This window comes from Rhamphochromis sp. 'chilingali' (genome assembly GCF_963969265.1).
Source record: "Rhamphochromis sp. 'chilingali' genome assembly, chromosome: 1".
Taxonomy (NCBI): domain Eukaryota; kingdom Metazoa; phylum Chordata; class Actinopteri; order Cichliformes; family Cichlidae; genus Rhamphochromis; species Rhamphochromis sp. 'chilingali'.
This window is the reverse complement of record NC_137929.1, coordinates 67,924,463-67,950,188: the sequence shown is the minus strand read 5'-3', so window position 1 is coordinate 67,950,188 and position 25,726 is coordinate 67,924,463. Positions and strand designations below refer to the sequence as shown.

Genomic DNA, 25,726 nt, shown 5'->3' with positions numbered 1-25,726 from the left:
GACCGTAACAAGTGATTCAAACAGTATCGCACATCCTCACTGCAGGTGTGAAGAAGGAAACCTCAAATACAAAATGATGTAAATTTATGAAGATGCTTTGACAAAGCTTAAAATCCTACTATCAGTTTTGTAAATGTTAAATTTAAGTTTCAAATGCGAACAGAATATACATCCCATAGAACAGCAAACAGCCCTGTAGACGGTACATGTTTCTCCTCTAAATTTAATTCTGTCATTTGCTGTAAAAAATCTATTTTATTTTGAAGGATCAACATGAAATGATCAGGTTAGCTTAAGAACACCAAACTTTTAATGCATCAACAGCTGCGTGTTGTTGTTATCAGGACTTTAACTGGAGATGAAGATGTTGCTGCCACTCCTGGGGTCCGTTCTTCGTACCTCGCTAAGTAAGTTAGCTGGATTTGATTGTTGACGATTTCGCGTGATCCTGGATCGTTCGGTTCTCCGAAGCTCATCCGGGACTTGCTGTCATAGCAACAGATCCGTAAGTGTAAACCTGCTTGGGAGCAGGCTTACGTTATGTAAACAGGATTAGATCGCGGCCACGCAGGTATGTCCGCTTCATTTATACGAAAGCAACAGCGATATTTTACCACTGTTTTACCATAAATAAATATTATCAATGTAACTAAAGATAATGCAGCACTTGATCCTTTTATTGATTCCATACAGATACATACAGGTCATTTCCTAAAAAAGGGAAATGTACTATTAACATTCTATTACATGTATGTGATTATTACAGATGTAATTCATATTTCAGAGTAGTAATTGTAAATTACTTCATGTAAGCAAGATGGGAGACCACGGCTATAAAAGCAAAGGTGGATTTGGGAAGCCTGTCGCAGCCATGTCCTGTCCGTATACGCGAGCAGCCCATTGCGGAAGGTGCAAGATTGATAAGGAGAGTCCTCAGAATTCAGCGTATATTGCGGGATAGACAGGATCCTTTAGCTCAGCGCGACAGTGTGCTCATTGAGAGATATCGATATTCCCGTGAGGGTATTATTTACTTAACCAACTTGTTGACGAGGGGGTGCAGGACCACCACCTGTCTTTTGTTGCTCTGCCCTTTTCTTGGTTGCTGTTATAAACAAACAAACAGATTATTTCAGGGTCTCTTTTCAAGAGACTAAAAGCAATATAAGTGATAAATATTACCATTCTGTAGAATATTCTTATATTTCACTTTTACTTGTTCCCATGTTCTAGTGGGTCCTGTCGTGGCTCTAATGTGAAAGAGGATATAATGTAATATAATATAATAAATTTACCCTACCGCCTACTGGTGTTGGCCAGAGGGGCCGATGGCGCGATATGGCAGCCTGGCTTCTGTCAGTCTGCCCCAGGGCAGCCTGGCTACAACCGTAGCTGCCTCCACCAGTGTGTGAATGTGAGAGTGAATGAATAGTGGCATTGTAAAGCGCTTTGGGTGCCTTGAAAAGCGCTATATAAATCCAATCCATTATTATTATTATTATTAAATTACTTACGAGTTTGATTTGTCAGCAACTTTCTGCCAGCCCTCTCTCCTTGCTTTTGCAGCCTTTGCAGTGTTCCCTTGCGTTTTAATTACTCTCTGAAACTCCTGAAATCCCTCACTCAAGAGTTCTTGCTCTGCTGCCGAAAAATACCGAGCGCGCTCCTTCGACATTTTCGCTGACCAATCAAAGGGTTGCCGATCAATGTTTCTACTATCGATGTGTAGCCCCTTTTAAGCCATCCAGTGAGCTCACATTACTTCATCCAGCTATACTAATCGTCAACAACAGGTGTGTTCAGAGAACCGGAATAGCGAGCTCAGAGTTAGCGCGATGATTTGATCTTGGATGTGTCATTTGATCTTGGATGTAGTAAGCGAGGTACAAAGAACGGACCCCTGCTCCTCGTACTCGGTAAGAGCTCCCTTTGAATGCAAACACAACAACACAGCTGTTTGTGCTTTTAGACAACATAAAGTCTAACATGAGTTTACTGGATGTAAACTGACTCTACTTGACTTTATTCCTTATAACCCCCTCTGGGACTTCATGCAGGGCGCTCACAGGGTTACAGCTGAGTTCATATCTGTTTAAGACGAACTGTCTGTGTGTTCCAGACGTCTGTTTCTTACTGATAGAACCACAAACCTGCCAGAGAGTAGTGACGTTTGACAAGATTAACGACTATGGCAAAAACAGAAGATGAAAAAACTGTCCAATGATACAGATGAAAATTGGTTGTGTCACCAGTTGTGTGTAACATTGTCAGTGGTGACACTTTTGTGTTGTAACACTGAGATGTCTATTTGCTAATAAACTGTTTTGTGTGTGTTTGTGTGACTGTGTTTCTGCCTCATTTGATGTTGTTGCATGGTGAGGTTATTTGTTAAAAATGAATGGACTGCGGTGTCGTTGTTAGCCCTGCTGTCTCAAAAAGAAGGCGTCTGGGCTCAGATCTGCTTGTATCTGTGTTCATTTTCACCCAAATGTAGAAATAAATAAGAGATGGTTTCCTCCTTTCACCTCAGTGTTGTTCAGTCATCCATCAGTTTTCTTTAACATCTTTGATGTCCTTTCAGTCAGTGTTTGTTGGAGAGGAAGAATCCATGGATGTAAACTGACTTGAAACTGACTTGGAGTGTAGTGACGTTTGACAAGATTAATGAAAATGGCAAAAAAAAAAAAAAAAAAAAAAAAGAATATAAACAGGGTTGGGCAAGTTACTTTGAAAAAGTAATTAATTATAGTTACTTCTTCAAAAAAGTAACTGAGTTAGTAACTGAGTTACAAGATTCTAAAAGTAATTAATTACTTGAAAAGTAACTATTGCATTACTTTAAAAAAATGTTTTAACCCTCTGAGGTCCAGGGTATAATTGGCCATTTTTTGATTTTCCCTCCACATTTCACCTTTAAACTATTTACTTTGCCTTGTTTGGTATCGTTCTTTTCAGCACAACCTCACATGTCTGAATTTACAGTAGTTTTTCATTTTGACATACTGTTTTGGAGGAAGGTTCAGAGGAGGTTGGAGATTGTTACCATCAGGGCTCATCCGGTCAGGACGAGAATGAACAGTCAGCAATCATTTGCAGGTTTTGTCGTTTTATTGAATAATGGGTAAAGGAAAGACACACATGGACTGCTATCTCTGAAGGGAAAGTAAAGTATGATTTAAGTAACTCAAAATAATACAGGAACTCATGAGACTCAAACAGAAACTCACCTCGGCTGCCGCCCCATGTGGGAGTGAAGAAAGAGTGAGCTGTATATGAGTGCAGTCCTTATATAACGAGTGACAGGTGAGTGCAATTAAGGCAAGCACCACACCCAATCAAAGGTGAGGAAAAGAAACAAGGTGCATCTGGTGAAGTGAATGTGCTGAAAGGTGAGCCTTTACAACAAAGTATTAACACAATTGATCTAAAATCAGACAAAAAACATAAAATCCGAGTAGAAGTTATATATTTTTTACTGTAACAACCACAAACATGTTTAATGAATCATATTTCATAACTTTAAATGCAAATATAAATTGTCAATTTTAAAATCCTATGCACAAGTTTTGCAAACAACAAAGTTATTTGCATCCATTTACCTTTTACCTTGATTTTTTAAATAACCATTTCAAACTATTTACAGAACAATCAGCTGTTCTTCAATAAGATGCCACACAAATTATCTGTGCCACTCCAAAAAAAATAATTTCTGTCCACTATAAAGGAGAACATCACAGCCTGATACCTGCAGGTCTGACAGCAGCAGGTGTATCACTCCTGTTTCTACCTGGGGTCCGTTCTTCGTACCTCGCTAAGTAAGTTAGCTGGATTTGATTGTTGACGATTTTACGTGATCTTGGATCGTTCGGTTCCCCGAAGCTCATCCGGGACTTGCTGTCATAGCAACAGAGCCGTAAGCGTAAACCTGCTCGGGAGCAGGTTTACTTTATGTAAACAGGATTAGATCGCGGCCACGCAGGTATGTCCGCTTCATTTATACGAAAGCAACAGCGATATTCCACCACTGTTTCACCATAAATAAATATTATCAATGTAACTAAAGTTAATGCAGCACTTGATCCTTTTATTGATGTCACACAGATACATACAGGTCATTTCCTAAAAAAGGGAAATGAACTATTAACATTCTATTACATGTATGTGATTATTACAGATGTAATTCATATTTCAGAGTAGTAATTGTAAATTACTTCGTGTAATCAAGATGGGAGACCACGGCTATAAAAGCGAAGGTGGATTTGGGAAGCCTGTCGCAGCCATGTCCTGTCCGTATACGTGAGCAACCCATTGCGGAAGGTGCAAGATTGATAAGGAGAGTCCTCAGAATTCAGCGTATATTGCGGGATAGACAGGATCCTTTAGCTCAGCGCGACAGTGTGCTCATTGAGAGATATCGATATTCCCGTGAGGGTATTATTTACTTAACCAACTTGTTGATGAGGGGGTGCAGGACCACCACCTGTCTTTTTTTGCTCTGCCCTTTTCTTGGTTGCTGTTATGAACAAACTAACAGAGTATTACAGGCCAGTATTACCTTGCCAAGAGACTAAAAGCAATCTAAGAGATAAATATTACCATTCTGTAGAATACTCCTGTATTCCACTTTTACTTGTTCCCATGTTCTTGTGGGTCCTGTTGTGGCTCTAATGTGAAAGGGGATATAATATAACATATTATAATATAATATAATGCCATATGATATTGGACAATATAGTGTCATATGATAGATCTACCCTACCGCCTACTGGTGTTGGCCAGAGGGGCCGATGGCGCGATATGGCAGCCTGACTACAACCGTAGCTGCCTCCACCAGTGTGTGAATGTGGGAGTGAATGAATAGTGGTATCGTAAAGCGCTTTGGGTGCCTTGGAAAGCGCTATATAAACCCAATCCATTATTATTATTATTATTAAATTACTTACGAGTTTAATTTGTCAGCAACTTTCTGCCAGCCCTCTCTCCTTGCTTTTGCAGCCTTTGCAGTGTTCCCTTGCGTTTTAATTAAACTCTGAAACTCCTGAAATCCCTCACTCATGAGTTCTTGCTCTGCTGCCGGAAAATACCGAGCATGCCCCTTCGACATTTTCGCCGACCAATCAGCGGGTTGCCGATCAATGTTTCTACTATCGATGCGTAGCCCCTTTTACGACACCCAGTGATGTCACATTACTGCGTCCAGCTGTACTAATCGTCAACGGAAGGTGTGTTCGGGGAACCGGATTAGCGAGCTCACGGTTAGCGCGATGGTTTGGTCTTGGATGTGTCATTTGATCTTGGATGTAGTAAGCGACGTACGAAGAACAGGCCCCTGGAGACAGCAGTCGCCTCATTGTTCTGACACACAACACAAAACTATCCACAACACTACACACTAACTACACAAGACAACACATTAACTACACACCCCAAACACGCTAAACGTCACAAATCTCTCACGTCTCAAAACTCGCTCTCTGTCACATTGTCCATGGTAACACTTTTATGCGTTCTAACATTCATGTTCATTTTTCAACAAAATGTAGATATAAATAAGAGATGGCTTTCCTCATTTCACCGGTTGCAAAATAAACTTTTAGCACATTTTCAGGCGAGAATGTGGCTGTGTAAACTTCAAATATCTGAGCCGACCGACACATCGTCTTCAAACCCCGTGGTCTTTCACTACTCGGGTTAAACATGATATATAAGTCACTTTGATATCCTAAGATGTTATTGTTTGACTTTTTTCAGTGTTTTATTTGTGACTGAGTGCATCAGTTTGGCTGAGATTAAAGTTATTAGATTAGATTAAATTAAACTTTATTAATCCCTCGGTGGGGTTTTCACACAGCTGAATAAGCGTCAAACAGAAAACTGATTAAACAGAAGAGTGCGATGGTCGAGAATTTACGCCAGCATAAATTCTTGTTATTTAGATAACATGGAGCAGATGGCACAGTTTCACTCCACCAAGAGAGAGAGCTCGTGACGTAATTCTGAAGGCCGTCACAGTCGCTCACTTCCGGCCTACCCGGCTTTCGGAGGACCCAGCCTACTTAGACCACGAAGGCCGGGTCGTCAGGTGGATACAGCATCTGAATTTGGACAGCCCCGACTGGGGCACAGTAATAATGGTGACATTTAACTTACAACCCCCCCCCCCCTTTGAATGTCTCCCTAATTCTGAGGTTTCAAGGTTGGCAAGTATGGTTAGTGCTTGTTGGATAGGAAAAATCCATGTTTCAATACTTTTCATAAAACATGGCTGAGATTGACGATACATATTCTACAACTTTCTGAAACTACTTTATGTGGACCCAATGAAAAAATCCACTGCATATACATAACAAGTATTTTTTGTTGTGTGTCCTTGTGTCTCCTTCCAGTTTCCCAGCATGCCATCTCCACAGTGGTGGAGGTGTATGAGGGGGAATTATCTGTCCTGTTGCCTTGCAAGTACTCAGGTTTTATACCTGAAAACCCCACAGTGCTGTGGACTCGCAATGATCTCAACCCCAAATCTGTCCACCTACGACGAGAGGAAACAGATGATCTTAAAGGGCAAAACCAGCGTTACAGCGGGCGCACATCAATGAGGCCTGATGCTCTGGACACTTCAGACTTCAGCCTCACTCTGAGAAAACCAACAAAGACTGATAGCAGCATCTACACCTGCTCCATCGGAAATGAAAGAAAAGAACTGAAACTGACAGACATACAGCTGCATGTCAAAGGTAAGAAACTCAACACCTGTTATTATAAAGGTCAGAGGTCAAACTAAAGAGTAACAGAAAAGATCTTTCTAGTTCTGAAAAAACTGATAAAATAGTAAAAATGTTTTCTAGAAGCAACCACTCTGAAACACCAAAGAAGAAAATAGAATCTTATTGGTGTTTCTACTAAATCTGGATGATTTGATCCAGAAATTCTTACATGTGCAGGAAAACCATAGCTCAGTAGGTAAAGTGGTCGCCCCATGATCGGAAGGTCGGCGGTTCGAATCCACTTAACGGCTACCCTGAGGTACCCCTGAGCAAGGTACCGTCCCTACACACTGCTCCCCGGGCGCCTGCTTAGTGGGCTGCCCACTGCTTCACTGAGTGAATGGGTCAAATGCAGAGAAAAACAAGTAATTTCCCCATGGGGATCAATAAAGTATCCATTATTATTATTATTATTATTATTAAAACCAGCACCTCACCTGCCTAATAGCGAGAGACAATAACAAACCAATATTCTCTTATTTATGTGTAATTACTATAACAGTAGTACTGTGAAGACCTGGCACAGTTTTGGCTCACGAGCTTTCCTGATATTTTTTCATGCAGAATAGAGATTTTAATGACTCGACTATTGCTATTTTTTACTGGCAGCAGAGTGAGAGGTCAGTAACATAGATGCTCAGATCTCAGCTCAGATCAATTCTATGATTAAAATCAGTGTGACTGCTTGTTGAGTCTGTGTTTCCACAGGCCCCGCTAGTTTAGAGAGTTATTCCTCATGAAGAAAACAAGACAGTAAGCGATCGATCGATCTGGGAGGCCCCAGTTGGTGTCTCAGGAATGCACTTCGAATCCTACCACCAAATGACCCCTCTGCTTGTTGCCTTTTATTGAAAACACCGTTGCAACACACACAACAGTTTACACAAGCACCTCCCACCGTAAACCCCCCCCTTGGTTACAAAAGACAAGGCACTGTGTGTGTGCTTGAACCAAGCAGTAGGATCAAATTATTAAATTCAGTTCTTTGCATTCTTTTGGCAAGGCTCAAAGTGGTCTAACTCAAAAATGATCTTTATTTTGCATTCCCGCAAATGGGGAGCTGTTAGGCGCTCTCATGCACCCACAGCTCTGAAATAAATCACAAGAAACACAATGACAACATTTAACAATTTGACTTAACACTGCTGCTTCTTTAGTTACAGAACATCTGGAAAATACTCTCACCTATTCATTTTTTCCACATTTTGTTATGTAACAGCCTTATTCCAAAATGGATGGAATCAGTTTTTCACCTCCAAATTCTAAAACATTTGCTTAAAATTTGTCCAGGTGTATTTAAAAAAGCTAAAATTAACAGATGTACAGAAGTACTCACAGCCTTTTCTGGGACACTAAAACTTGAGCTCAGTTGAATCTTGTTCCCTCTGATAATCTGTCAGATGTTTCTTGATTGGAGTCCACTTGTGATAGATGCAGTTGATTGGACATGATTTGAAAGGCACACACACCTCTCTGTATAAGGTCCCATATTTGACAGTACATGTCAGAACACAAATCAAGCCTTGAAGTCTGCAGACATTAGTCAGCTCCAGTGTTGCTCAGTGGAGAGAGGAGAACCTTCCAGTAGGAGAGCCATTACTGCAGCACACCCGCAATCAGGGCTGTATGGTACAGCAGCCAGACTGAAGCTGCTCCTCAGTCAAAGGCACATAACAGGCTACCTGGAGTTTGCCAAAAAGCCCCTGAAGGACTCTCAGATCATGAGAAAGAAAATTTCTCTGCTCTGATGAAATCTATATTGAACTCTTTGGCCTGAATGTCAAGTGTCATGTATGAAGAAGACCAGGCACCACCTGGTCAAAACTCTCCCTACAGTGAAACATGATGGTGGCAGCATCATGCTGTGGGATATTTCTCAGTGGACAGAACTAGAACATTTCCTAAATGCACCAACGCATACAGAGACCTTGTTAATAACAACCTCCTCCAGTGCCCTGGATCTTGGACTGGGTGAAGGTTTATCTTCCAACAGGAAAATGATCCTAAACATAGAGACAAGATAACAAAGGAGTGGTTTGGGACCACTTTGTGCTCTTTGTTCTTCAGCGGTCCAGCCAGAGTCTAGGCAAGAACACAATCAAACATCTCTGGAGAGATTAGACAATGCCTTTGCACTGACACTCCTCATTCAGCCTGATGGTGCTTGAGAGGGTCTGCAAAGAAGAATAAAGAAAATGCATAATAATAGGTGCCAAGCTTGCAGCATCATACTGAGAAAGATGCAAGGCTTTAATTGCTGCCAAAGTTGCTTCAACAAAGTTTGCGAATACATGTTATTCTAATTTTTTATTTTTAATATATTTGCAATAATGTAAAGCATTACCCTGTCATTGTGAGGTAAATGAATCATGGGAATCCCAGGTATTGTGTGTGTAGAAATTTGAGGTGAGAATGAATGTTGGAATAACAAAATGTGGAACAACTGAATACTTTCCAGATGCAATTTTAGTTTTTTTGCTTTACTGTCCTCTCAGGCGAGCAGGTGGAGGTAAAGGTGGAGGAAGGGTCAGAGTCTGTGATCCTGCCCTGCAAAACAAAATCTGACCTGCCGGAGGACACCACAGTGGAGTGGACTCACTCTGACCCTGAACTGATGGTGGCCCAAGTGCATTCAAACAATAGTGATCACCCGAAACAGCTGGACAACCTTTACTGCGGCCGTGGAAAGATGAACAAAGACCTGCTGAGAACTGGAGACCTCAGTCTGACCCTGAAATACCCCACAGAGAGAGACAGTGGAGGATACATCTGCACCATCTACAGGGACAAAGACATCTTGAGACAGAAAGTAGTGCTGCAGGTCAAAGGTCAGACATGTAGATAAAGACCAAGGGTCAGTGTTACAACAGCACATCAGAGTTCAGAAATCATGACATTATTTTTGATATTGGTCCACAGAACGGTTTCCATCCTGGGCCAAAGCTCTCCTGGTTCTCCTGGTTCTTCTTGTGGTTTCTGGAGGACTTTTATTTCATTACCGGCACTATTTCATGTCAGGTGAGTGTCTCCTACTACACTACCCATAATGCCGATGGTCAGCAGGTGTCCTCTGGTGGCTCCTTGACTGCGGCTCACACAAACTTGTTCCAGAAGCTGAAAGAGTTGAGAGTTACAAACAGCTGATACTGAGAGCTGAAGAGAAACTTCCAGGTTTGTTCCAGAAGTCAGAAAACCTCCTTCAGACTCAGTCATTGATCAGTGAAACAGCTCCACAACATGACTTTACTAAACAGTGTGTGTGCTTCACTGCATTGATCTGACACAGAGGCTGCATGTGTACTTTATTTATCCCTGTAAAAGTCGTACTAAGAATAAAATCTCTTTCCAAGAGAGGCCAGCAGAGTGCAGCAGATGTGAAAACAACCAATACAAGTGAACAGAAATGTGAATAATATATAATAAGTTTACATTGTTGTAAACCAAGTATTGTTTCAGCATTTTGCTGTTTTCTAATAATATTACAAGTATGCAGAAATGGTCCCAATACAGAAATCTGTGGAAATCCATGCCTAGTTTTACTTTTTGAAGAAAACTCCTCATTTACATGAACAAACTGGAATCTATCAGATGTGATTCAAACCACTGCAGTAAATTTCCTTTAATAACTCTGGTGTGTTCTAGTGTTTGTAGTAAAATGTTGTGGTCTACACTGAGGTCTAACAGGACAAGCACAGAAATAAGTCCACTGTAACAGGTCATGAGGAGAACATTAGTAACCTTCACTACAGCTCATGTTGTGCTTTGTTGTCCTCTCAGTTTACCAGGTGGGGGTGGATTCAGGGGTGGAGTCTGTCTTGTTGCCCTGCAAAGCCACAGTTTGGCTGCCTAAAGATGCTAAAGTGGAGTGGAAGGACAAAAACAACAGGAAGGTCCACGTGTATGAGAACGGCTCTGACCAGCCTGAAGAACAGGACGATAAATACAAGAACCGAACAAAGACGAAGAGAAACTTACTGGAACCTGGAGACCTCAGTCTGACCCTGCAATACCCCACAGATGGAGACAACTCCACCTACACCTGCACCGTCTACAGCAGGGAGGGAAACATGCTGATGACGAAACAAGTGGAGCTAAAAGTCAGAGGTCAGTGCTGTAGATACAGATACAGGCTGCATCAAAGTGTCACATGTAGTTCTCTCACATCAGTTGGATTATATCTATAGCAGCAAACAGCAGCTGAGACACAAATCTTTGTCTGTGTTAATAAAGTTGGATCAGTTCAAATAGTTTGTTGCTCTGCACTTGAAAGCTGTAGTTTTTCTAATGCACCACCTTCATGTTTCCTTCATATTTGAATCCCCCTGTAGATACTGACAGGTAACCATGTCACACAGAGCTCAAGCCTTTGAATCCAGCTGTGATTGTTGAGTTTCTATTGAATGCCATCCATCCATCTTCATCCGCTTTATGGGTCGTGGGGGCAGCAGCCTAAGCAAAGAGGCCCAGACCTCCCTCTCCCCAGCCACCTCCTCCAGCTTATCGGGGGGAACACCAAGGCGTTCCCAGGCCAGCCGAGAGATATAATCTCTCCAGCGTGTCCTGGGTCTGCCCCGGGGCCTCCTCCCGGTGGGACATGCCCGTAACACCCAGGGGGCATCCTTGTCAGATGCCCGAACCACCTCAGCTGGCTCCTTTCGATGCGGAGCAGCAGCTGCTCTACTCTGAGCCCCTCCCGGATGGCCGCACTTCTCACCCTATCTCTAAGGGAGAGGCCAGCCACCCTTCGGAGGAAGCTCATTTCTGCCGCTTGTATCCGCGATCTCGTTCTTTCGGTCACTACCCACAGCTCGTGGCCATAGGTGAGGGTAGGGACGTAGATCGACCGGTAAATTGAGAGCTTCGCTTTTACACTCAGCTCCCTCTTCACCACGACGGACCGGTGAAGCGTCCGCATTACTGCAGCTGCAGCCCCAATCCGTCTGTCGATCTCCGGCTCCCTTCTCCCATCACTCGCGAACAAGAACCCGAGATACTTGAACTCCTCCACTTGGGGCAGGAACTCATCCCCGACCCGGAGTGGGCACTCCACCCTTTTCCGGCTGAGAACCATGGCCTCAGATTTGGAGGTGCTGATCCTCATTCCCGCTGCTTCACACTCGGCTGTGAACCGTTCCAGTGCGAGCTGGAGGCCCTCACCCGATGAAGCCAACAGAACCACATCATCCGCAAAAAGCAGAGATGAGATTCTGAGGCCACCAAAGCGAAAGCCCACCGCCACTTGGCTGCGCCTAGAAATCCTGTCCATAAAAATTATGAACAGAACCGGAGAAAAAGGGCAGCCCTGGCGGAGCCCATCACCCACCGGGAACGAGTCCGACTTATTGCGGGCAATGCGAACCAAGCTCTTGCAACGGTTGTATAGGGATCGAATGGCCCGTAGCAATGGGCCAGACACCCCATACTCCCGCAGCACCTCCCACAGGACACCCCGAGGGACACGGTCGAATGCCTTCTCCAAGTCCACAAAACACATGTAGACTGGTTGGGCAAACTCCCATGCACCCTCAAGTATCCTCGAGAGGATAAAGAGCTGGTCCAGTGTTCCGCGACCAGGACGAAAACCGCATTGTTCCTCCTGTATCCGAGGTTCGACTAACGGACGAACTCTCCTTTCCAGCACCCTGGCATAGACTTTCCCAGGGAGGCTGAGGAGTGTGATCCCCCTGTAGTTGGAACACACCCTCCGGTCCCCCTTCTTAAAGATGGGGACCACCACCCCGGTCATTCTTTCTATTGAATGGACTTTTTCAAATCCAGCTGTAGGCCTGTGTTTGTGAGCTCATTAACAGCTGTTTGTTTAGAGAGACATGGTCCTCACAGGACAGCCACTACAAACATATGATTTTATAGAATATGATGCATTACTGCAGATTCAACACAATAGAAAGGATTTGAAATGAGCTCAGCCTTAAACATGTGCAGCAGTAATATTGATCCACAGACACTGATGGGAACATTTTTCTGCACAATAAGTACTTTGACTTTTCATACTTTATGTACAATTTGCTAGTACTGCAGTTTTGTGTGTAGTGAGGTGTTTTCATGGTGTTTTATTGGTGCTTTTACTAAAGGAAGGCTTCTATCAAATTCTTCCAAATGTTGTCAAACTGAGCTGTGTGATGAAGTGAGTGTGACAGAAGCACTCAGACTGTGTTTCTTACTTTGTTGTCCTCTCAGTCCCCCAGGTGGAGGTGGATTCAGGGGTGGAGTCTGTCCAGCTGCCCTTAAACACCACACTTCACCTGCCTGAAGATGTTACAGTGGAGTGGAAGGATAACAATGCAAAGGTCCACGTGTATGAGAACAGCTCTGACCAGCCTGAAGAACAGGACCAGGTTTACAGAGACCAAACGAAGATGAATGAAGACCTGCTGAAAACTGGAGACCTCAGTCTGACCCTGAAACACCCCACAGATGGAGACAACTCCACCTACACCTGCACCGTCTACAGCAGGGAGGGAAACATCCTGATGATGAAACAAGTGGAGCTGAAAGTCAGAGGTCAGTGCAGTAGATACAGGTCAAAGGTCAGACTCATGATGGTGGTTCAGTCTCAGTGGGCTCCATCCAATAATGTTACAGTGTTAGCATGTCTGATGTTTGTGGCTGTTTTGGTTTTTATTTGATTTCCAGCCAAATGTAAAAGCTTCAGCAGATGAACTGTAGGAGCAAAGTTCATGTGTGAGACTTCATCTGAAAGGTAACATCTTCTAGTTTCTGAACATGTGTTTGTTTAGCATGTGGCTAAAACACAGGCTAAGCTAAGTCAGCTCAAATCTCAGTAACAACCTTCTTTGGTCCTCATCTATAATCAGTCGTATCTGAGTCACAATAACTAGAAGATGATTTCTAGCAGAAGTGTGAAAATCTCCACATCCTTTCTCCATGTTATCATCCAAAGCTGTGTGAAGTTTCAGAGCTCTGCAGCTAACAGAGACTTTCAGTTTGCTGCTCTCTTCCTCTGACAGCTCCATTCTTAGGGAGCGTTAGTTCTCTGTTTCACTTTATTCCACTTATTCAGTCTGATGTTCTCTGATCTGTTTCTCTTGTTTAGTGTCTTAAAGGCTGCCAGTGCCTCTCTTTGCTTTAACCAACCTTTCTCTTCATTTCTGAGCTTTTTAAGGACTTTAACTGATGCATCAACCTTTGAAAATGAAAAGAAATCAGTCAGATTCATGGCTGCATCAAAGTGTCAACGCCGCCAAGGATGGTCCCAAGCCCGGCTGCAAAAGGAGGGTGGTCCCCTGCCGAATCGACCAGAACCAGCTTTCTGGGGAAATGGGGCATGAAACTGTATAGATCCAAATCGATCAACGTCGCACATTCAAGATACTGCACGAGGGACTCAGGATGCTAGTGAGAAGTGGACTACTGTCCAAGGTAATATTCGAATTTCACTGAAAGTGGCAATCAACATTGGTGTATGGAATGTCCGCAAGGGACATCACGTTGGCCAGAACGAGATCATCGTGCAAGAGATCCAGCGCTGAAACATCCAAATTGCAGCTTTGTCTGAACTTCGTCTAATGGGATCAGGTACTACCAGCATCAAGCCCTCTTCCTCCAATGAACCCATGACACTCTATTATTCTGGGGTAGAAAAGTGTTAAGCAAGCGACGGCTTCAACCAGTGTCCTCGCTTTCCAACCCATTTCAGAACGCCTTGCCACCCTAACCATCAAAGGAACGATCACGACGCACAACACCTCTGCCTATGCATCAACAGAGACCAGCTTGGATGCGGCCAAGGACAACTTCTATAACAGTCTTTGACTCATTTTGGACGCAACTCAAAAGACTGACCTCATCATTATTGCCGGTGATCTGTGTGCCCACGTTGGATCTGAACGACTTGGCTGGGAGGCTACCTTGGGTCATTCCCGCCATGGAGAGATCAACTACAACGGACTTCATCTTTTCTCCTCTGCTGCGACCAACAAAATGGTCATCGGGAATACCATCTTCCAGCACCCCATTAAACACCAGCTCAGCTGGAGAAATCCTAGTGGAAAGGATTCGGCAATGCAAGACTATGTGCTAATAAATGCCCGATTCTGATCATCCCTTCAAGATGTCTGTGCAATGAGGGGCTGTGGCTTTGATCACTACCTTGTTTGTGCTCAACTACAATTGAAACTCGAGCACATGAAGCAGACGCCATCCAAGTTTACAAATTTACATTTGAAAATTTGCGATAACGATATAACTGACGATATAATTTACACAAGATAAAATGCTTAACAACTCCACAACTTTATTAGTGCAAAAAAAACCCCATCAGTGTATTTTCACTTAAAAAAGCAGCTGTTTTTTATGTCCATTAAAAGTTATATAAACATTTAACAGTGCAAATGCAAATTCCTCGCTGACAGTGTAACCAAAAGGCATTTCCAGTAGAAACTGTCCGACATATCCTCAGCATAACCATGTATAATATCCACAAAACTTAAAAAGAGGTTATACACAACACAATACAGTAATATTATGGTGAAGCACAGTATGTATCACTCCGCCAGGCCCCTGACTATGATAGCCATAATGCTCCCACAATCCATCAAGCTGTGCGGCTTCGTAGCTTAGCAATGTCGTACTAAAACATTTGACAGATTTTCGAGCGCTGTGTACGTCATAAATCGTTTCGGGGTCAGTAAGCACAACTAGAATTCATATGTAAGGCACACAGGATTATAAGGGGCACTGTCGATTTTCAGAAAAATCAAAGGATTGGTTTTAAGTGTGCCGTATTTTCCAAAAAACACAGTAATAACGACGGCCTGCTAGTATGCTCTACCAAACATTTTGCTTTGGTGTGTATCTGACGGACGAAAGCTAAACCAGTTCCACACCACTGAAGTTGCAGCGTTTTTACAAACCAACTCTGGTTCATCTGTTTCATTCAATGATCCGCTTTCTCCCTTCTCATTCTCCGTCGCCGCCATGCTTTTTCCACCATGTGCGTATGAAAACAAAGGCACTGCACATGCGCGTTTTACCCATATTCTATTGCAATATTTCATTTCCTTATCATTGCCTAACATTATACCGGTATTACCGTGAACGGTATGATATGGCCCAGCCCTAATTCCAACACGCCTTTTTGAATTGTTTTGCACTGCTGGCTGATTCAGACAATGTGGATAAAGAAGAGCAAAAAATTGCTAAGGCCATCCTTGAAAGTGCCCGCCTACTCTGTCCCCCAACCCGGCACCACACCCAGTTATGGATATCCGACAAACGTCTCGATCTGGTAGCAGAGCGCAAGAAAGGAGAACTGGTAGACCTTGAGCGTTACCGGCTGCTCAATCAAGAAGTATGCAGGATGATGAAGAGGGACCGGAAAGCTTACTGGAACCAAGTGGCTGAAGACCTGGAAGTGGCATCGTCGAGACATGACTACCCCACACTTTACTGCTCATTGCGTCGTCTAAGCAGCAAATCGAAGTCCACAAATGACAAGATCAAGAAGGCTGATGCTACCTTTGTGCGCTCAGTAACTGAACACCTGCATTGTTGGAAGGAATTCTTTGATGGCCTCTACAATAATGACATGCTGCAAGGCCGAACTGAAGTGCCTCCCGAAATCGACCCCCCCCCCCATGCACCAATGTCAGATGCCGAACCAACAATTGAAGAAGTTAAACATGCAGTCCATGCATGCTATCTTTGCCAAAAATGATGCTGGACCAAGTAACTGTGGAATCAATTAAAACAGCCTCCTTTCTCAACTTAATGGACTAATTCAACAGATCTAGAGAACAGATGAGATACCGAAAAGGTGGAGGAAGGTAATTACCATCTCACTTTACAAGAAAGGTGACACCCGAGAGTGCGAGAACTATCGTGGAATCAGCCTTCTTTCCATCACTATTGAGGTCTTAATGAAAATCGTTCAGTCATGCCTACAAAAGCATCATGAGCAGGCAAGCAGAGAAGAGCAAGCCAGCTTTCGACCTGGGCGCCGATGCTGTGATCAGATCATCGTTCTTCACCAGCTGATTGAGCGAAGGGTTCGATGTGGACAGTCGACAGTGATTGCCTTCATTGACCTAAGGTCTGCTTTCGATTGCATCAATCAGACTGCCCTGTGGAGAATGTTGGAAGCAGAACATGTCCCCAAGAAGATCTTTACCCTCCTCAAATCAGCCTATCACGGCTTGCCTTTTGATGTAGCAGAACCCCGCCCACCGGAGAGTGCATGATGCACCCAAGAAGACTTGGATCAAGCAATTTGAAGACTATCTTAAACAACGACGTCTAACACTCGAGCAAGCGAAGGTGAGGGCAAGAGACCACAAGGCCTTGATATGCATCGTTGATCAAGATGGAGACCCTACGGCACACACAGTGACATATATGGCTTCGTGGACAACCTCCCCTGCCAAGTTCCAGCTAGGGACAAAAGACCGAGAAGAAGAATCAAAGTATCACATGTAGTTCTCCCAAATCACCTGGATTATATCTATAGCAGCAAACAGCAGCCAATATACAAATCTTTGTCTGTGTTAATAAAGTTGGATCAGTTCAAACAGTTTGTTGCTCTGCTTGAAAGCAGCAGTTTTTCTAATGCACCACCTTCATGCTTCCTTCATATTTGAATCCCCCTGTAGATGCTGACAGGTAACCATGTCACACAGAGCTCAAGCCTTTGAATCCAGCTGTGACTGTTGATTTTCTATTGAATGGACTTTTTCAAATCCAGCTGTAGGCCTGTGTTTGTGAGCTCATTAACAGCTGTTTGTTTAGAGAGACGTGGTCCTCACAGGACAGCCACTACAAACATATGATTTTATAGAATATGATGCATTACTGCAGATTCAACACAATAGAAAGGATTTGAAATGAGCTCAGCCTTAAACATGTGCAGCAGTAATATTGATCCACAGACACTGATGGGAACATTTTTCTGCACAATAAGTACTTTGACTTTTCATACTTTATGTACAATTTGCCAGTACTGCAGTTTTGTGTGTAGTGAGGTGTTTTCATGGTGTTTTCTTGGTGCTTTTACTAAAGGAAGGCTTCTATCAAATTCTTCCACATGTTGTCAAACTGAGCTGTGTGATGAAGTGAGTGTGACAGAAACACTCAGACTGTGTTTCTCTGCTTCATCAAGTCAAATCTGGTCCTCAGAGACTGAATAAAGTCCTGTCCCACTAACAGCAGCTCCAACAGTCTGTTCACTGCTTTCTTCCTGTCAGTCTTCATCTTTCTGCTGCGTCTCCTCTTCACACTGACCACTTTCTATCTAACAGTGAGCTCCCAGTGAAGCAGCAGCATTCAGCCTGTTAGAGTCAACACAAATGTCTCCATCCAAGCTCATGTTGTGCTTTGTTGTCCTCTCAGTCCCCCAGGTGGAGGTGGATTCAGGGGTGGAGTTTGTCCAGCTGCCCTTAAACACCACACTTCACCTGCCTGAAGATGTTACAGTGGAGTGGAAGGATAACAATGCAAAGGTTCATGTGTATGAGAACGGCTCTGACCAGCCTGAAGAACAGCACCAGGTTTTCAGAGACCGAACGAAGATGAATGAAGACCTGCTGCAAACTGGAGACCTCAGTCTGACCCTGAAATACCCCACAGACTGGGACAACTGGACCTACACCTGCACCGTCTACAGCAGGAAGGGAAACATCCTGCTTAAGAGACAAGTGGAGCTGAAAGTCAGAGGTCAGTGCTGTAGATACAGGTCGAAGGTCCGAGGTCATGTAGGAGTTTATTCTCTAAAACCTTTTAGTTTGAATCTATTTTTAAGTTCATTCCAATAAAATAAATTCTTTGATGTTTTCATTTAAGAGCAAAATTGTCAGGCCGAGCCACTGTGTGTTGAAATGAACAAACTAAAAAGACCATTAAAAGTGGAGTTGAAATGATCCTGACTTCAAAATAAAAGCCTCTGGCATGAGTTGAGTTTGGATCAAATCAATAGTTTTGTTAGTTTAGTCCAAACCAATGTAAATGTATAAATATCAATAGTTTTAAAGCTGCTGAGATCATTCAAACACTTTGATCCAGTCATTTGGATGTTGTCAAATGTCAACCAACCAACACAGGTTCCACAGTCAGAGTCAAAGTGGAGTTCTAGCATGGACGTGACGCTCCAAGAAGCTTCAGACAGACAGTGTTCTCCAAAAGTTCTGCTCTAAAAGGAAACTTTGAGCTGGCTCTGTGATTGTTGTAGTCAGAAGGATGGAGGCTGGATCTTTGATGAGTGCTTGCACACAGGCTGTCTTTAAGTATTCTGGGACACAGCCAGAGGACAGACGAGTGTTCATTATTGGAAGCAGCCGAGGGGCAGGGACATCCCAAACTTCACTCAGCAACTTTGGAGGAATCATATCTACACAGCTTGATGAGCGTTTCCTCACTCGATTCCATAATCTGATGAAAACTTGCAGGATTTCAAAGACGGTCCACTGAGCTCCAAAGAGCTCCAAAGGGCTGTGCTTATTAGAATGAATTAAAGGAGAGAAATTACTTTACATTAGCAAGAAGCACGTTGATGTTCAAAACATCAGAGTTCACAGACTAGACAGTCCTCTCCAGATTTCATCATGTTTCTGTTCAAAACAACAAGTAACAAAGAGTCAATGTACAGAGATGAGGTTCAGCAGCTGGTGTTTTGGTGCAGCCAAAACAACCTGTCACTGAATGTGGACAAAACCAAGGAGAGAATCGTCGACTTTAGGAATGGTAAATTGCCTGTACTTGTATAGCGCTTTTGCAAAGACATGCACCACTCATACACCACTCAGCACCCACGGTTCGACAGTAGAGACTGTTAACAGCACCAAGTTCCTGGGAGTTCACATTTCAGACGACCTCACCTAGACCATCAACACCACCTCCATCACCAAAAAGGCCAAGAACTTCAAGTAAAGAGTTTTCCAAAAAGTTGATTCTGTTCATCTGGACGTAGCGTTTTGTGGGAGAAACGTTTCGTCACACGTCCAAGTGACTTCTTCAGTCTCAGCTGACTGCAGGTTTCCCCAATCTTATAAACAGTACATTTGCATAATGACTGAAACCAGCCCACTGAAGGAACAATGGAAGGAAAGAGGAAAGAGGTTCAACTCTTTTTAAGAAGGCTTCAAGGCATCCAAGAAAGTCCAGCAAGTGCCAGGATCGTCTCCTAAAGAGGATTCAGCTGTGGGATCGGAGTGCCAACAGTGCAGAGCTTGCTCAGGAATGGCAGCAGGCAGGTGTGAGCGCATCTGCACGCACAGTGAGGCAAAGACTTTTGGAAGATGGCCTGGTGTCAAGAAGGGAAGCAAAGAAGCCACTTCTCTCTAAAGAAAGCATCAGGGACAGATTGATCTTCTGCAGAAAGCATGGTGAATGGACTGCTGAGGACTGGGGCAAAGTCATATTCTCCAATGAAACTCAGATTGTTTGGGGCATCTGGAACAAGGCTTGTCTGGAGAAGAAAAAGTGAGTGCTACCATCAGTCCTGTGTCATGCCAACAGTAAAGCATCCTGAGACCATTCATGTGTGGGGTTGCTTCTCATCCAAGGGAGTGAGCTCACTCACAATTTTGCCCAAAAACACAGCCATGAATAAAGAATCGTACCAACACAACCTCCAACAGCAACTTCTTCCAACAATCCAACAACAGTTTGGTGAAGAACAAAGCATTTTCCAGCACGATGGAGAACCGTGCCATAAGGCAAAAGTGATAACTAAGTAGCTCGGGGAACAAAACGTTGAAATTTTGGGTCCATGGCCTGGAAACTCCCCAGATCTTAATCCCATTGAGAATTTGTGGTCAATCATCAAGAGGCGGGTGGACAAACAAAAACCCACTAATTCTAAGAAACTCCAAGAAGTGATCATGACAGAATGGGTTAATATCAGTCAGGATTTGGCCCAGAAGTTTAGAGCATGCCCAGTCAAATTGCAGAGGTCCTGAAAAAGAAGGGCCAACACTGCAAATACTGACTCTTTACATAAACGTCATGTAATTGCCAATTAAAGCCTTTGAAACGTATGAAGTACTTGTCATTATATTTCAGTACATCACAGAAAAAAATGACACAAAGATCTAAAAGCAGTTTAGCAGCAAACTTTGTGAAAACTAATATTTGTGTCATTCTCAAAACTTTTTCCACGACAGTGTATACCCCCTTTACCCCAGTCTTTATGTTTATTCATGTTCTTTCTCTTACTGTATTTGTTGTTGTTGTTTTGCACTGAATGTAACTGGAGCCTCGTCATCTTGTCTCTCTATGTACTGTACTGTGTATAGCAGAGATGATAGTAAAGTTTACTTTGACTTTGACTTGACAAACATAAATTCCAGTTTGAGGAAGTGGGAGCGCTGTTTGGAGTCCGGTTGGTGCCCATGTGGATAAGGATGGTGTCGGCCTCCGGACGGGATCGTATTCTGCCAGGAAACTTGTCTAAAACGTCCCAGAGCGTCGGGCCGGGAAAAGACAGAGCGCACGCCTCCTTTATTGTGAAATTCCTCACCATGGTAACTGAACACAGCAGCTGGTCTGCAGCAGGTCATGTTCAGAGTTTGAGGCTCAAAGTGTCCCATTTTCACTGATTGTTTCCCGACGACATGCTTCACGTGTGATATGGATCCTCTGCTGAAGGAATCTGCTTTCTATCCACAACCTGTTGATCCGTGTCTGACTAACAGCAGCGCAGGAAGCCCTGCAGTTACAGAGAAACTGTCTGAGTCGCATTGTTGCTGCAGTTTACCTGCAACTGCTGTGAAGAAAAAGTCTCCATGTGTTTGTGTTTGGTCCTAATCTGCTGCCTGTCTGTTTGACATGCTGGATTTCCAGCTGATCGATGACAGATTAGAAACTGATCAGTCTATTGATCACACAATATTCCATCAATAGAATTGATTTGACTTTGATTTGTGTAACAAAGTGATTTCCACGTCTCCTTCATGATGTGACAGTGTCAGAGGTGAATGCACTTGTAGAGTATCATGTTTTTATGGCTCACATTTAAAGTGTTGCAGCTCTAATGTACAGCTGTCATATTAGAAATAGAAGCAGCTCTGATTTTAGTGCTCAAAGAAATCTATGAAGTGATGAATTCACACATGAACAGTTTTCTGCAGCGTTCCTCTCGGCCTTATTTGCAGCTCCACTCTTGTTTTTGCTCTAATAATTATTTCTCTCCATGAGCTGTTTCTCTGCCTGAAGGAGGCGCCACTCCATCGCTTCATTTAGTGCAGAACAAGAGTCACATGATGCTCTGAACACCAATCACACTTTGTACAGCTCATGTTGTGTTTGTTGTCCTCTCAGTGTGTCAGGTGGAGGTGGAGGAGGGGGCGGAGTCTGTCCAGCTGCCCTTCAAAACCACACAAAACCTGCCTGAAGATGCTGAAGTTGTGTGGATATGTAAAGAACCTGAATACAGGAAGGTCCACGTGTATAAGAACGGCTCTCACAAACAGCACCAGGTTTACAGAGACCGAACGAAGATGAATGAAGACCTGCTGAAAACTGGAGACCTCAGTCTGACCCTGAAACAGCCCACAGAGAGAGACAGTGGAGAATATGTGTGTGATGTCTGGAGGAACGGACGGGTTAGATTCAAAACAGTGCAGCTCAAAGTTAAAGGTTTGTTTGTGTGTGTGTGTGTGTGTGTGTGTGTGTGTGTGTGTGTGTGTGTGTGTGTGTGTGTGTGTGTGTGTGTGTCTCTGACTGTCTTGTGTCTCCTCTGCAGGGAGAGTTCAGGTCCAGGATCAAACAGGGGACATCAGGAACAGAAGCAGCTCCATTGATCCGACTCCTCTGATGGCTGATCAATCAGTTTGATCTGTGTGTTCTTTGATTATTGATCAGTGATGTCAGAGTGGAGTCAGTGTGATGTTGTTGTTGTGTGTTTGAGACTTTTAGTGTCCATGAAGGTCTCTGCTGCCGTAGATCCTCTGAACTGTGACAGAGGTCTCACTCTGGAGGAAACTCTCAGCACTTTCCAGCAGCTCCTCCATCATGGAGGACGTTCCCTCACTGTAACAGGTGGAGGAGAGGAAGCACAGGTGGATCCTCTGAGGAAGAGGAGCGTCCTACAAACCACACGATCACATGACCAGAGGGGCGTGGGCTTCAGTGGTACTAATAAAGGAACAGTGCACATGTTCCACTTTGAGACGGCACACTAACAGACCACCACTACCCAGTTTATTACTGGCTAATGTGCAGTCTCTGGAGAAAAAGCTGTGCGAGCTTCGGGCAGAGATCTCGTTCAAGCGAGAGATGCAGAACTGCTGCGTGATCTGCCTCACAGAAACCCTTTCTATCGGACAAGGTACCAGACTCCGCAATACAACTACCGGGGTTCTATTTGCACCGCAAGGGAAGGTCACAGGATCTTACTGGGAAAAGCAGAGGCGGTGGTGTGTGTTTCATGATCAACAATAGCTGGTGTGATTATGCGAACGTGCACCCAGTTAAATCCTTCTGCTCACCGGACCTGGAGTACCTGATGATTAAGTGCCGGCCATTCTGGCTACCAAGGGAATTTACAGCAGTGATTATTACGGCTGTTTACATTCCCCCACAAGCCGACACTGACCGAGCACTCAGGGAACTGTACAGCGCGATCAGCAGTGAGGAAACCGCACACCCAGAGGCGGCGTTTATCACGACCGGGGACTTTAACAAAGGAAACCTGAAGAAAGTTTCACCAAAACTCCACCAACACATCCATTTCAACACTCGTGGATAGTGATGCGCGAATCATGAACGAATCGTTCAATACTCGAGAATCACTTTACTGACTCATGAATCATGATTCACAAGCCCAACTGACTCACTGACTCATCCCTGTTGTTGTTAGCAGCAATGTATCTAGCTTATAATTAAAATTGTGGAGAAAAACACAACATCCAGTATCGAAACAAAAAAATTTCTGCTCTTAACTGGAAGAAAAAACCCTGAGTAGAAGCTCACATCAAGAAAATAGCTCCTCGGTTCACAGTAGCATCGCTCTGCTAACATGCTAACAGCACATTTGAGCTACTCATCCCCCTCCCTCCTGTGCTGAATCGTAAGCGTAAGCGAATCACTCACTCACTCACTCACCCCCTCCCTCCTGGCTCACAGCTTCTTCTTCTTCTTGGTTGGCAACCAATGTTAAGGCGCATTACCGCCCCCTGGCTCACAGCTCAGTGGACGTTTAGATGAGAAAATATATATTTGACACATTTAAGGAAAATACTGATAAAATAAAAATAAACAAAATAAATGTTTATTAAGCAATTTTGATAGGAAATTGCTTAATTTTAGAAATGTTTTTGCTCTTTTTTGCTCTATAAAATAGTTGTTTTCTTTTAGAATCATTCATCTTAGCAGTAGGATTTACATGAAAAGAGAAACAAATTAAGTTTGAGTGAAAATGTACATTTTTTGCACTCTCTGGTCAACTGACTCAGTGAATCAAATGACTCAAAAAAATCGATTCACTTTGGTGAGTGACTCATTAAAACTCGATTCAGTTAAAAGAATCAAATTTACCATCACTACTCGTGGAGACCGGCTACTTGACCACTGCTACATTTCCTTCCAGGATGCGTACGAAGCCCTCCCCCACACCTCATTCGGCCAATCAGACCACCGCTCCATCCTGCTCCTGCCCGCCTACAGGCAAAAGCTGAAACATGAAGCTCCAACGCTGAGGGCGGTGCACCGTTGGTTGGACCAATCAGTGTCCACGCTGCGGGAGTGTTTTGATCACGAGGACTGGGAATGGTTTCATGTGGCTGCTAATGACATTGATGAGTACACAGACTCAGTCTGCGGCACATGGGCACGGCACTGGCGGCAAGGAGCGCCGCTTTTGCCTCCGCGAACACATCGGATTACAAACATGCACATTACCAACTCCAGAAGACAATCAAAGCAGCCAAACGTGAGTACAGGGACAGGGTGGAGCAACAGTTTGACAACCCTCGGAGTATGTGGCAGACTGGGGGACATCTCGGGCCCTCCAAGGTTTGGAGGCCTATCTCCACCCACCACCACTTCCCCTGCCGGTGGCGGACTCCCTCAGGTATCGGTGCGTTGGTGGTTCTTTGTATCTGGGGGTGGGCGTCCGGGTACACACCGGCTCACTCCTTGGCGGCCGCTTATTGGGGCTCGCTCGGGCCACTTTGGAGGTGGGGTGCCCCCGGCCTCTCGGCCTGGGGCTCGGTCACTCAGGCACAGCTGGCTGCCGGCGGAGCTCACGGGCGCGTCACTGCAACTCCCCCTGGCTTCTGCTCCGCGGCTGCTGAATGAGCTCTCATCTGGGACTCTCCTTAGCTCTTACTGGGACAGTGGCGCGGCTGCCCCTCTGTGGGTCTTCCTTGGTCTCTTGTGTTCTGGGGGCCTCTGGATGTCTGGAGTTTTGATCTCCTCCATACCTGCTTGATACCATAGAGGACAGGGCTGTGGCTCCCCACACTCTCTAGCAGATCATTACATGGAGAAACCTTTGGAATGCAAGCATGCTGATCCACACAGGTATGCACACAGGTGTACACATGGGTATTCACAGATGCGGACTACAGCTTTCTTGGCTGCTGCCTCAAAGCACACTGTGCGCTGTCTATCTTGCGTGCTGCACAATATCGTTTATTATTTAGTAACTATTGATATCTATGACTAGCTAGTTTATTGTGATGGTGCTTTTTTTTTTATTATTATGTTGCTCTTTGTTGTTTGCTGTCTCCCCTGTTTTTTTTGTTTTTCTTTCTCTCCATACAGGTGACCCAGGAGTTTTTTTTTTTTTTTTTTTTTCTCTCTTCCCCCCCTTCTCACCGTCTCTTCTCCCCTTTGGTTTTCTTTCTTCCTCTCCCCCTCTTTCTTTCATTCTTTCCCCCTGTCCTATTAAAAAAAAAAAAAAAAAGGATGACAAAGGATGAACTGAAGCTCCGCCATCACGTGATGTCACATGCTGCTGTTTCTGATGTCACTTCCAGAAAAAAAAAAAA

The 25,726-nt window shown here is 44.0% G+C and overlaps 1 protein-coding gene across 1 annotated transcript; it reads left to right on the top strand.

Moving 5' to 3' along the window:
• Nucleotides 1-358: 358 nt before the first annotated feature.
• On the top strand, nucleotides 359-22,568 carry LOC308404829 (uncharacterized protein; the record flags this gene model as incomplete). Its single annotated transcript, XM_080895061.1, has 6 exons — nucleotides 359-395; nucleotides 6,387-6,734; nucleotides 9,260-9,592; nucleotides 9,684-9,782; nucleotides 22,053-22,370; nucleotides 22,477-22,568. The coding sequence occupies 6 exons, from the start codon at nucleotides 359-361 to the stop codon at nucleotides 22,566-22,568; spliced, it is 1,227 nt and encodes a 408-aa protein (XP_080751187.1).
• Between the last annotated feature and the right edge of the window lie 3,158 nt (nucleotides 22,569-25,726).